Genomic DNA, 14237 nt, shown 5'->3' on the forward strand with positions numbered 1-14237 from the left:
AGCACCTGGAAAGGATATGCTAGGCTTTGCAGGCCCTGCTTTACTGGCGCTCTTACAAGATGATGCAGAAAATTATGAGACCGTATGCTAACAAGTTTGGACATTGTCCTGTGAGAGCCACCGAGTTGTTAAGGAGAGTGGTAATGAGATCTATGTCATATCAGTCATTTTCAAATGTCCAGTCTACTCGTACAAAATCTTAGAAACTCAAAATTTAACCTAGGTGAATGTAAAGCCGCTCTGGCACACGTCCATACACATTCATGTGCGTGAACACAATCATCCCTTGTACTCTTAAAAGCAGAGTGAAAAATAGCCTTAGATGCTTGGTGTAGAAGACTGATTAAAAGTATATCCTCAGCATCTTAGCACACACAGACCTGGCACAGAGTAGGTGCTCAATATTTATCTACAGAATTCAAGTTCTTTTAACTGGGACAGGCCACAAAATTGCCAAACAATTGGAATTTTTGAAGATTTTATTTTTAAGTAATTTCTACACCCAACGTGGGGCTCGAAATTATGACCCTGAGATCAAGAGTTGCATGCTCTACTGATTGAGCCAGCCAGGCGCCCCACAATTGGAATTTTTAATTTTTAAAATTCTTTTCAAGATTTATTTATTTGAGAGAGAGTACAGGGGGAAGGGGCAGAGGGAGAGGAAAAGAAACTTAAGCAGACTCTACATTAAGCCAGCATGTGGCTTAATCTCACGTTGAGATCATGACCTGAATTGAAACCAAGAGTCGGACACCCAGCCGACTGCGCCACTGAGGTGCCATAGACAATTGGAATTTTTAAAACTCTTAGCCTTAGGTCATGAAATTCAGCTAACAGATGTACTAATCCAAATGATGGGACTGGCCATAATGGTCAATAGAAGCAATTTCCCCTTGTTAATAACTTAAAAAAAAAAAACTGCAGTAGAGCAAAGCCAGTCCACCACTTAGACAAAGCACGCTTGAAGTCTGTTTTCCCCTTACAAGAAAGTCTTTTAGACAATTATTTTTACGTTGGCAAATACCTAAAGGCACACCATGCATTACACAAATTAATAAGGAATTCATAAAAGCATTCAGAAGAAAATTAAAGTTATGGCTCCTTTGTCATCTCCCTGTCTTCTTAGAAATGGTTCTTTCTAGTCTTTTACAAAGTGCTTTCAAAAAGCACTGACATAATAGGAATAATTTCTTCAATTTCAATAGTAGGCTTTGAGAAGACAGTACCAGAAGTATAAAAGAACATATTATCTTTATTTTTTGACAGAGAGAGAGATGGCGAGAGAGGGAACACAAGCAGGGGGAGTGGAAGAGGGAGAAGCAGGCTTCCCGCTGAGCAGGGAGCCCGATGCGGGGCTCGATCCCAGGACGCTGGGATCATGACCTGAGCCAAAGGCAGACGTTTAATGACTGAGCCATCCAGGCACCCCAAGAGCATATTATCTTAAAGTATAGATATCAAAGCTAAATGCATTTAAAAGTGTAGAATAGATGCTTTTTGTCCATTTAAATGATTAAGTGTTTGTACCCTTCAAATTGATTTTGGGTTATAGTTATATACAAAACAATTGGTTCATGTTTTTCCATTTGGCCCATGCCTAAACTATAAAAAGAAAATTGTAACTATCTCCTCCAAGCTGCCAAGCTATGATGAATGTGGTAATAACCATACTATTTCCATGCCATGGGAGTGTATGATTATAAGAATAAGCATTAAATATTCTATTTATGGCAAAGATATACTATGAGCTAAGGTCCAAGATATTCATAGACACTTACTAACTAAAGTTAGTTACATAATAATGCATAATACAATCTTAGACATGTAACAACCAACACTACCCAAGAAGCATGCTCTGAAATTTTAACAATGTGCTGTCATCTAAATGGCCACTTCTAGAACTGACTTCTCTTTAAGGATGGGGTACCCATATTGACAAAGGTGTTTTGTTAACTGTAAGGCAAGTGTTATTTAAATGTACTAGTGTGGTTAGGACTGGTTGATGTTACATCAACTCTTTATGCAAACATTTTATTCATTCAACCAACACAATGAGCCTTGGTTTCCTTATCTGCAAATACCTACCTTCACTGAGTTGTTAACATTCAATAAATGACAGCACTCTAAAAACTTCCCTTGATGGCTAAGCACTGGACTGGACATCAGAGGCATTAAGAATACAAGAAGCTCCCTGCTCTTAAGAAGCTTGGTCTCTGACCACCTACCACCAAACAATTCTTCATATGGTTCAACTGCTGATCTGTTTTCTGGTATCAAATAAGAAGGGAAAGTTTAAGAGAAAACACTGAAATGTTTTACAAAAAGTTACAAATTTATTCACATAACATATTCTAACACATATCAAAGTTTCAAGCAGGTCCTTTTGAATCTCGAATAAGAAATTACAACATTCAGCATTAATTAAAAATAAGAAAAGGGTGATGGTAATCATTTATGGGTTTTAGTCTAAAATGAAAATGCAGAGAACATTTATTTTGGTGGATCTGTGTTGATGCCATATTTCTCCTTGAGAAGCTTCAACTGCTCTTCCTTCTTTTTTGTGTCCATCTTCTGAAATGCCTAAAATGTGGTAAGCACCAGAGTTAACAGTTATTGATCTGCAGTCAAATGAATTTTACCAATAGCACTAGAGAGACAAGAACTCACAGTACTCTTCCCCTCACGGTACACTACTTCTTAACATGGGCTCCCCATGCAATGAGGACTGTGGCTAATACTTACCCTGTTGGCATTATAGTACAAAACCACCAGGTATCTGTTACAAACATTGAATCCTGAAAGGTGATCACATGCATTCTTGGCATCAAAGATGTCTTCATAGACCACATAAGCTGTTCCTCTAGTTTCGGGTGTGTTCCCCCTGCAGAGTGAAATCAGACTTAATTAAAATACACATTTACCGGAGTTAGGAAGGACACTGGGTTTGAGGTCGGGTGTTAAGGAGAATAGCTACCATGACTTCCAGGGCTCTGACAAAACCTGAGATGGGAGGCCTTCTGGCCAAGCATCTGCAATTTCATATTGTTGGAGCATTCCCTGGGGGTTGCAACTTTCTAGAAGTTTGCTGTGGCCAAACCAAGAAAGAAGGATATGCAGATTTCTACAGAAATCACGATTCTATAAGAGATTTTGAGGAGATGAAAAAGGCTGGTATCTTTCAGTGTGCAAAGTGATTTTGGAATGTAAAGAATTTCTTTGGGGTGAGTTCCATGGAAATTTGTCACTGACCTGTGTTCCTGAACTATGATACATGATTGTTGAGCTATGAATAGTTTCTCTTTATAAATAAGTAACAAATACTGTGGAAAAAAAATACACATTTACCTGAGCACTGATACTTGAATAACAGAACTGTCTCTTAAACCACTAACCACAGACGATTAAAGACAGTGAGGTGAAGTTTAAGTCTTTTGAGATCAACCCGAACACTGTTAGAGGAAATAAGCATTATGGATAGGTATGCTGGACAAGCCTACTATTTCTTGAATTAAGGTTAATTTTTGTTTTCTGTTTTAAGTAAAAGAGCTACAGGTTAAACTCGCTTGGTCAACACTACTATTACAGCTACCAAAGTACTAGCAGCAAAGAACTAGCCTGAAACTTTGTCCCAGTCTTCATGTGCACTGTTCTAGTCTTTCCTACTTCTCACACTAAGAACTAATTCTAAGTCTTTTTAAGATTTTATTTGAGAGAGAAAGCACGCGTTGGGGGGCGGTGCGTGCACAGGGGCAGAGGGAGAGGAAACAGACTCCCCGCTGAGCAGGCAGCCCAACTGGGCCTCCATCCCAGGACCCGGAGATCGTGACCCGAGCCAAAGGCAGACGCTTAACTGACTGAGCCATCCAGGCACCCCTGATTCTCAGTCTTAAGCTGGAAAGTACAGTATTTAAGAGTGATGGCTATTAATCAGCAATGTCAAGAATGAGGTTTCTCCTACTGCACATTTATGCAACAGAACCAATACTTAAATTATTTACCACACTATTACCTGGTAACTAATCCCTTGTTTCTAAACATTTTAATTTTCTCCCTCACTCATTTTAAGATTTAACTTTTAAGTAATCTCTACACCCAGTGTGGGGCTAGAACTCATAACCCCAAGATCAAGAGTCATGTGCTTCACCAACTGAGCCAGCCAGGCTCCCCTCCCTAACTCTAACTTTAGTTTCAATTGTTAAAGACAATACAGTCTCCATCAATGTAGGAAACAAATGTTTGTGAGAAGTATTTTACTAAGGTTTATCAAATCCATAAAAATAAGAACTATTTGTGTCTGTAGAGGGGGTGGTGGTGAAAGCCCCTATGAAGAAGATGGCAAAATTATAAATAGTATCTAGGAAAACAGTATCCTTTATGGCCAGGAAAGGATGTAAAGAGTTAATGTGGTTTCTCCCACTTAGAAGATCGACTGCTTTTCTAAAATGTGATACGGTCAGCTCCCAACTTTTTGTACATTCATTTTTATTTTTTATTTTTAAAGATTTCATTTATTTATTTGACAGAGAGAGACACAGTGAAAGAGGGAACACAAGCAGGGGGAGTGGGAGAGGGAGAAGCAGGCTTTCCGCGGAGCAGGGAGCCCGATGCAGCTCGATCCCAGGACCCTGGGACCACGACCTGAGCCGAAGGCAGATGCTTAATGACTGAGCCACCCAGGCACCCCTCATTTTTAATAATATATGCACTCCCATGCATTATGCAGCCCTGTTTGGCTCGGGGAAAAGGGCAGAGCTTTGGCAGACATGGGTGGGAGGGAATGTGCTTGTGGGAGGGGTCATCTGCCGGCCAGGGTAGAAGGTGGCTAGAAGTGGAAGCTGGACCTTGCTCGTGGATATGGAGCTGCTGCTTGTGTAGGTTTTCCTTGCCACCTCCTCTCTTCACCTCACCAGCTTCCTTCTGCAGGGAGGTAGGGAAGTGTGAAGAGCAACAAACTGCAGGCAGCAGATGGCCATGTGCTTGTCAGTGGGGGCAATGGGCACAGGTCCCACTCAGCTTATGCTCCCAGTGTGATAAAGATGGACCCCTCCATCTGTGTTCTAGCCACCCAGTGCCAACTGTGGAATAAGGTTTAAGACCGTGGGCTGCTTCTCCATCTGTCATAGTCCCCACATAGGGTCAAGCAAAGGTAGCAGGTCATGGGAAGGGGAGGTACCTGTTAAAATTTGATCTCGGACAAGACTACAGAGTTGGGCCCTGGTCAGAGCTCACTTCCTGTAAAAGGGGATGGGAGAGGTACAGAGTGCTGGGGAGGTTGGAGGATGCCAGTGTCCTTGAATGCTTACAGGCCGTCAGGCTGAATGGGCCCAATGAGGGATTTTATAATATTCCTTACTCTCTGGGAATAGTGCAACAACATCTGGACCTTTTTTTTTTTTAATTAATTAAGTAATGGCTACACCCAACATGGAGCTCAAACCCCACAATCAAGAATCGGTGTGCTCTTCCTACCAGCCAGCTAGACACCCCAACTCTTGGACTTTTGACTTCTAATTTTCAAAAATGCATTAGCTTGAAAAAAAATTTTTTTTAATTTAAGCAAATTTTAAAAAAGAGGGGCGCCTGGGTGGCTCAGTCATTGGGTGTCTGCCTTAGGCTCAAGTCACAATCGAACCCCACATTGGGCTCCTTGCTCGGCGGGAAGCCTGCTTCTCCCTCTCCCCCTCCTTGTGTTCCCTCTCTAGCTGTCTCTCTCTGTGTCAAATAAATAAATAAAATCTTAAAAAAAAAAAAAGAACATAATATTTTAGTTCTTGTTAACTGGGCAAGAAAGGTCTTATATTTCATTTTTCTTTCACAGCACCGTGCACACAAGTGCTAATAAGCATTTGAAAAATGGAGATCTACTCTCTCCCACCAATTCTCCTTTCTCCTGTAAGCTAAAATAAATAAATAAATAAATAAATTAAATAAATAAATCAAAAGTATCTCTTCCTCTTACATCTTCTTAGGAACTAGAACAGGGATGGGTACTAACCCCATTTTAAAGATTCTCATCTCAAAGTGTCCTAGCTGATAATTATCAACCTAATATCTTAATATATATCTTAACCATACTATAATTCAATTTCTAAAAGTATGTAGTTGGTACCTACTGTATGGCAGACACTGAGCCAACATTATTTTCTTGATTGGTGGTAAATCTCAGAGTAGTAATAAGAAAACCTAATCATGTGCATCAACCTCTCTGAGCTTCAGCTGCTTCATGTGTTAAATCAATCAATCAATCTTTAAAAAAAAGTAAAAGGTATGAAAGGGCTTTATTTTTTTTTTTAAAGATTTTATTTGATAGAGAAGGACACAGTGAGAGAGGGAACACAAGCAGTGGGAGTGGGAGAGGGGGAAGCAGGCTTCCCGCTGAGCAGGGAGCCCGACACGGGGCTTGATCCCAGGACCCTGGGACCATGACCTGAGCCGAAGGCACACGCTTAATGACTGAGCCACCCAGGCGCCCCGAAAGGGCTTTAAAAAGTTCAAAGCACCGGGATGCCTGGGTGGCTCAGTTGGTTAAGCGACTGCCTTCGGCTCAGGTCATGATCCTGGAGTCCCGGGATCGAGTCCTGCATCGAGTCCTGCATCGGGCTCCCTGCTCGGCAGGGAGTCTGCTTCTCCCTCTGACCCTCCTCCCTCTCATGCTCTCTGTCTCTCATTCTCTCTCTCTCAAATAAATAAATAAATAAATATTAAAAAAATAAAAAGTTGAAAGCACCAAGTGTCTGCTACATGCCAGGAAGGGTGACCATGCATCCCCTTTTGCCCAAAACTGTCCAGGTTTTAGTACTGTTAAGTCCACATCCCAGAAAACCCCTTGGTCCTGGGCCAACTGGGAAGGTTGGTCACCCTAGTTTTAGGTGCCAAATATGTAATAAAGCATGATCACAGCTAGGGAACAAAATAACGTGTTTCTCAATCTATAATTTAGACCCAAATTCATGCTTTTGTGAATTTACTCAATAAATACATATTGTGTCCTTTCTGTATGAGAGGCACTGGAAATAGAATAGTGAAAAAGACAAGCATCATCCCTCCCTTCAAGGACTTTATCCAAGTGGGAGAAAGACAGATAAATACAGATGAGAAATATTATAAAGGAAGTAGACAGCGGTGACAGGGATTACTGGGAGGACAAGGATGACTTAACTCTAGGGTGGTCAGGATAAACCTCTTTGAAAAGGTGACACTGATGAGGAGACCTGAAGAATGAGGAGCTGGACAGGAGATGAGCCGGGTGAAAACCATTCCAAATGGAGGGACCAGAGTACAAAGGCCTGAGCTACTCCGCACCCTTCTAAAGATACCACTGCTTGATTATCTACCTTGGCTTTCTGAAACACTCTCTAACTTCACTGATGTAAGCATCTCTTAATTGTGTACGATCAATAAATTTTGTTAACACTTTCAGAAGTCAATCACAACCAATTTCTGTATTACTCATTTACTTATATACATGGGGTGTTTAACATGTATCAGGCACAACAACTATCAACCCACAATAAAAAGACGGTATGATGCTGTCCTGGAGTAGCTCACAGGCTGGCAGGAGAGACAAGTACACAGACAACAGCAAAATCATGTGTTAAAAGTAGAAGGTGCTGTGGGAGCAGAGAAGAGGGGTGGCTAATGCACACTGGGAAGGAAATACTCCATGACAAAGTGCTTTCACAGGCATTATCTAATTTGATCCTTATTAAAATTCTTTTAAGCTGAAGTGGAGGGGCGTGGGAGGGATGGGGTGGCTAGGTGATGGACACTGGGGAGGGTATGTGTTGTGGTAAGCACTGTGTATTGGGTAAGACTGATGAATCACAGACCTGTACCCCTGGAACAAATAATACATTATAGTTAATAATTTTAAAAAATTCTTTTAAGACAGTAGGTTAGGAAGATTGTGTTTCATTAAGTAACTGAAGCTCAGAGGGATTAAATATTTTGCCCAGTTGTACATGACTAGTCAATGTCCAGCTAATATTTGAACTCAGGTCTTACAACCAATTCAGTAAATTTATCATGCTGCCTCCATGTTAAAAGCTGAAAGGCACAGTCTATCTAGATTATCTTACCAGTGAGGGAACAGAAAACCAAGAAGCTAGACAACCTGTCTAGGGTTGCAGGGCCTGAAGCAGAATCCTATCTCCTGATCTCCAAGTCAGGGGACCTTCTGTATACCATTCTTTTATGTTTAGAACAGGGTTTCTTAACCTAGGTTTCATGTATCCACTGAAATCATATGCAAAATGTTTCATGTATTGTTCTGTTGCAAGGGTCCAAAGCTTTTATCAAATACTCAAAGGACTGAGACTTCCTAAAAAGGATGGCTGGTCTGTAACACTTCATTTCCATCCCCACTTGAGTACCAATGATGATGTATTGCTAGCATTTGGTTTACTTTCTGGAAGGAAAGTGATGATTTAAAAGGAGAGTCCTCAAGATCTCATAGAGTTCTAAAAGCCAAGAAGCAGCTCTCAGTTCATAAAAGAAAATTTATTAAGAAAGAGATATTCAGGGGCGCCTGGGTGGCTCAGTCAGTTAAGCGTCCAACTCCTGGTTTCAGATCAGGTCATGATCTCAGGGTCATGAGATCAAACCGTGTATCGGGCTCTGTACTCAGTGCACAGTCTGCTTAAGATTCTCTCTCCCTCTCCCCCTCCCTCTGCTCACGCTCTCTCTCACTCTCTAAATAAATAAATAAATAAATAAATACATCTTAAAAAAAAAAAAAAAGAAAAAATAGAAAGAGACAGTCAGGGGCGCCTGGCTGGCTCAGTAGGAGAAGTGTGTGACTCTTGAACTCAGGGTCGTGAGTTTGAGTCCCCATGTTAGGTGTAGAGATTAATTAAAAAAAAATAATAAGGGGTGCCTGGGTGGCTTAGTTGTTAAGCGTCTGCCTTCAGCTCAGGTCATGATCCGAGGGTCCTGGGATTGGGCCCCACATCGGGCTCCCTGCTCCGCGGGAAGCCTGCTTCTCCCTCTCCACTCCCCGTTTGTGTTCCCTCTTGCTGTGTGTCTGTCAAATAAATAAAATAAAATCTTTAAAAATAATAGTAATAGGGGCGCCTGGGTGGCTCAGATGGTTAAGCGTCTGCCTTTGGCTCAGGTCATGATCCCAGGGTCCTGGGATCGAGTCCCGCATCAGGCTCCCTGCTCAGCAGGAAGCCTGCTTCTCCCTCTGCCTCTCTCTCTGACTCTCATGAATAAATAAATAAAACATTAAAAATTAATTAATTAAATAAAATAAAATAATAATAAACAAAAAAAAAATCCAGATGAACTCTTAGGTAAGTGGCCCATGTATACTAATTACAGTATCACTGGCTATGGATCTGGGTAGTGTAAATATTCAATTTAGAATCAGAAGATTTTATCACTAAATAGGTGTGTGAAGCTAGAAAAGTACTTGTACTCTCCGGACCTTGGTAGTCTCACTTGTAAAACACAATTATCGGGGCGCCTGGGCAGCTCAATCGGTTAAATGTCTGCCCCTTGGTTTCAGTTCAGGTCATGATCTCAGGTTCTTGGGACTGAGCCCCATGCTGGGCTCCGTGCTCAGCAGGGAGTCTGTTTGAGGATTCTCTCCCTATGCCTTTCCTTTCCCATGCTCGCTCGCGCTCTCAAATAAATAAATCTTTTTTTTTTTGAAAGATTATTTATTTATTTGAGACAGAGAGAACGAGAGAGAGAGAGAGCACATGAGAGGGGGGAGGGTCAGAGGGAGAAGCAGGTTCCCTGCTGAGCAGGGAGCCCGATGCGGGACTCAATCCAGGGACTCCAGGATCATGACCTGAGCCGAAGGCAGTCGCTTAACCAACTGAGCCACCCAGGCGCCCCTCAAATAAATAAATCTTTAAACAAAACAAAACAAAACCCAATTATCACCTCCACATAGGGTTGTAGTGTTGGTGATACAAATAAAAGCACCTATTACAAAAATGGCATTTTGTAGATGTTTAATAAATATCATCTGAAGATATGAACCCCAATTTTTAGATTTAATTAAAACCTGAACTTGTGTTGCAATTATTCTCCCATATACTTTTAAATCTTCAATAAGGGGCGCCTGGGTGGCTCAGCTGGTTAAGCGACTGCCTTCGGCTCAGGTCATGATCCTTGAGTCCCTGGATCGAGTCCCGCATCGGGCTCCCTGCTCGGCAGGGAGTCCGCTTCTCCCTCTGACCCTCCCCCTTCTCATGTGCTCTCTCTCATTCTCTCTCTCTCAAATAAATAAATAAAATCTTTGAAAAAAAAATAAATCTTCAATAGGAAAAATAATAATAAAAAATAAATCTTCAATAGAAAGCTGTAGTTGGGAAAAAAATCATTTTTCTCAGTTACTTTTATACCTCCTTACTCAGTTTATTCAGGAATTCTGGAGTCAGTAAAGGAGATAGAGAAAATTAGAGTTAATGCATATAAAAAACACAGTATGTTATCTGATTTTACAAATAACAGTTATGCAATAAATGTTCTTTCTTTTCCCACCCATTCCCCTCAAACCATTCATTACTACTTCATGCCTTCTCTAATTTCACAACTATTATTCTTGGTTCTCACTGAGCTAGATCAGGAGGTCTCATTTTTTTCTGTACAAAAAAAAATCTCATCTCCCAGATTTCAATCCATTTAGTCTCTAGGCTTTTGGTTAGGCCTTGCTGTCAGCTATAATGCTGAGATTATACAATCATTTTCTTGAAACGACATTTCAAAAGTCTCAGTAAGACTCACACTCGGATTTGACGAATAGGTCCATATTTCCCAAATATATCATACATTTCTTCAGCTGTGATTTTGTATGGCAAATTTCTTATATACAAAATCCGATTTACTTCAGGTGGAAGTCGAATCTAAAATGAGAAATATATACTATTATTGTAATCAGGGGCAGGAGTGCTACCACTACCATTATGAGAAAAAAAATTTCTCATAATAAATTCTCACGGTAAAAACAAACAAAAAAACCCCACATAATAGGCAAGAATAAGAATTATTTTAAAAAATTATAATCTGATGTTCCTGAAAATGACATGCTTTTCAGAAAAGCAACTGGGCACGAGGCGGACTATTAGTAGTAACTAGTAAGGGGCTACTATAAAACCCAGGCTTCCAGTCACTGCAGTTAAACAAGGATCTCCAACCTCATTTAAAAGTCCTCAATGCCTCAGACATATATGGGAAAGAACAAAGGGAAGTGTTCCTGTTTCCTAGACAATAAAACTACTATTGATGACTCTTATCTGGTCTTTTCAAGAACCTGTTGAATCAACAATATCTTCTCTCTCTTGAATTTATAGTCTTTCCTTCATCATTGGCTTCTATTCCTTAGGTGAGCAGCTGTTTAAGTCCTGACAATTGTCATGCAAAACAGAATAGTCATTTGTATCCCTCTTCCTTCATTCAAGAAATATTTACTGAGCACCTTCTTCATGCACCTATCAGGCTAGGTATTAGGATTACACAGTGAAGGGAAAAAGCAAGGTTTCTGCCTTCCCTGAACTTATCAGCTCTCTACTTACTATCCTATTTTGCTTTTCTCTTTTCTTTCAGTAAAGCATCTGGAAAGATAGTCTATACTCACTTACCTCATATTCTTTACTTCACTGACACTCATCAACCTACCACAACCCAGCTTCCACCCCAGCACTGATGAAAATACTTTTATGCTAAGACCTTCTTAAAAAAAATCTTATAAAAAGGGTGCCTGGGTGGCTCGGTTGTTAAGTGTCTGCCTTTGGCTCAGGTCATGATCCCGGGGTCATGGGATTAAGCCCTGCATCCAGCTCCCTGCTCAGCGGGAAGCCTGCTTCTCCCTCTCCCACTCCCCCTGCTTGTGTTCCCTCTCTCTGTCAAACAAATAAATAAAAATCTTTAAAAAAGAAAAAAAATCTTATAAAAAGATTTAACAAATCTTATAAAAGGGGTGGCGAGGGGCAGAGGGAGAGAATCTCAAGCCGTCTCCGTGCTGAGCACAGAGCCCAACATGGGGCTGGAGATCAAGACCTGAGCTGAAACCAAGAGTTGGACACTTAACCGACTGAGTCACCCAGGCACCTGACACTAAGACCTTTTAACTGTGGTATTCAATTATCATCACACTTAACTTCTGAGGCTTCTGACACTGCTGACTATTCTTGACACTTTATTTCCTTGGCTTGCTCTTACCTCTCTGGCTAGTTCTTCTCACTCTTGCCATTAAAATATCCTCTTCTACAGAGTTTTACTTTTAGACTCCTTTTTGACCCTTTGTATACTCTCCTTAATTCTACGCCCTCTTTCATCTCTTAACCACACACATGGTTCCCACAGTAAGTTGATAACTCAAATATATATCTCCCATCTAGAGTTCACTCCTGTGTTCTTATTAACATATTCAATTACATACTGGATACTAATTTGCTCAATAACTATTAAACTCTCAGCTTTTTAAGGCATTAAGCTAAGTGTTGTATAAAAGGAAAAAGAGGATACTTAATCCCTCCCCTCAAACTAGTAGTGCTGACAAATGGTCAACAAGTAAGTACAATAAAGTTTTAGATTTAAGATTTCAAACTGAGTTCAAATAGACAACAATTCCAATTATAATACACTTCTCTCATTAATCTGCTTTCACACTTCTCTCATTAATCTGCTTTCTCACTCTGTAAGACACTGTATCACACTTTCTCTTCTTAAACCTTACCACCACCACTCCCTCCACCATCTGAGTTGGGCTGTAACCTTTTCCCTGACTATCCCAGGAGTTGATCTTGCCTCTTGCTTATTGAAGAAAGTATATATGACCAAATGGTAAGTACCTTATATTCATGTCACTAAACCCAACAATCTAAATTCATCCATATCCACCCCCTCTCCCTCTCATTATTGTCTACTCCAAACCTTCACTCCTGAACTTACCTCATCCTTCTCCCACATCATCAATTTCTCACACTTTATCAGATCATTCTCACTGACATACAAATACACCTTATACCACACATCTTAAAAGAGGAAAAAGTCAACTATCATCCAATCTCTGTACTCCCTATTTACATGAAAACCTGTGGAAAGAGCTGTCTCAATTTTCTTAACTTCCATCCTCTTTTCATCCCACTGCAACCAAGTTTTCATCCACTGAATGATCATCAAGGTGACCAAAAATTCTGCATCTCACCATGTCCAATTTTCTGTCTTCATCAACCTATATCTCTCTGCCTTACAGTTGACCTAACCTCTTTTTCTTGAGAGTTTTTCTTAGGTTTCTATAATACCCCATTCTCTAACATTAGAATGTAAACAGAAGGGCTTTTTGTTTTACTCACTGTTGTATCCCCAATACGTAGACTAGTGTCAGGCACACAGTAGGTATTCAGTAAATTTAACTTCTGAATTTTCCTATCTCTCAATTCTGGTACATAGGTGTTCAAAAATACTAAGACATTAATGAAGGATCCAAAAAGCCCCGTGACTTGAGGAGAATCCCAGGCTCTTGTTGCCTGTCAAGTATTAGGTTACTTATTGGGGACTCGTCTGTGCTACTGATTTTAGGGCGGAGAAGATCCTGTCGCCAAGTCCTAGGTGCAGATCAAACAACAAAGACTGTAGGGCCAACACTATCACTGACACCAGAATAAGAGATCGAGGGAACTCTCAAAAGGGGTGGAGACGGAACTGTGGCTCAAGAAGCATATCCGTAACGATGGGGCCAGGATGGAACTCCAAGTGATAACAGTAAATTCTGGACTACTATGGCCTGGGGAACCCAAAAGGGGCAAAATACACAGCTCCACACCGTTAAGAAAGTCCAGGAGGGAGGTCCCCCCCTCTTCCGCAGAAGGCCCCGATACTCACGTTCGCCCTCTTCGCTGCTTGCATCGCCATCTTGGTGGGCTGATAAGGTTACCGCAGCAAACACTGGAATTCCTCCGGACACCTCCGGAGCTCGCTCTACCGGACCGCAACACCGCGTCAAGGCCAGGACATCAACATCCAACCTCCGCCGGAAGCTTTACAACACGCCGGATTATCGCCGTCTCACGCTCAGACGTGCTGACGTAATACCCCCTTTCGAAAAGACTCCGGGGCAAAACGAACATGAGACGAAAAACAGGCCGGAACGATGAAAGGTGAGCATTCGAGACACTTTTATGAGCTGCGCACCGGAAAGGGCGGGACCTGGGCTTAAGAAGGGGCGGTGTTCCTGCCGGGCGGCCCTGAGCAAAGGAAGCTGGACAGAGGGGGCGGGCCTAGGA

General features: G+C 41.3%; 1 protein-coding gene across 1 annotated transcript; it reads right to left on the reverse strand.

Annotated features, from left to right (window-relative positions):
• Positions 1-2313: 2313 nt before the first annotated feature.
• Positions 2314-14118, reverse strand: SF3B6 (splicing factor 3b subunit 6). Its single transcript, XM_021697737.1, has 4 exons — positions 13837-14118; positions 10738-10856; positions 2743-2881; positions 2314-2580 (listed from the first exon to the last, which is right to left on the reverse strand). Exons 1-4 carry the CDS (start codon positions 13864-13866, stop codon positions 2491-2493), a joined length of 378 nt encoding a protein of 125 aa, XP_021553412.1. The 5' UTR covers positions 13867-14118; the 3' UTR covers positions 2314-2490.
• Positions 14119-14237: the final 119 nt, after the last annotated feature.

Source organism: Neomonachus schauinslandi, chromosome 10 (assembly GCF_002201575.2).
Source record: "Neomonachus schauinslandi chromosome 10, ASM220157v2, whole genome shotgun sequence".
Taxonomy (NCBI): domain Eukaryota; kingdom Metazoa; phylum Chordata; class Mammalia; order Carnivora; family Phocidae; genus Neomonachus; species Neomonachus schauinslandi.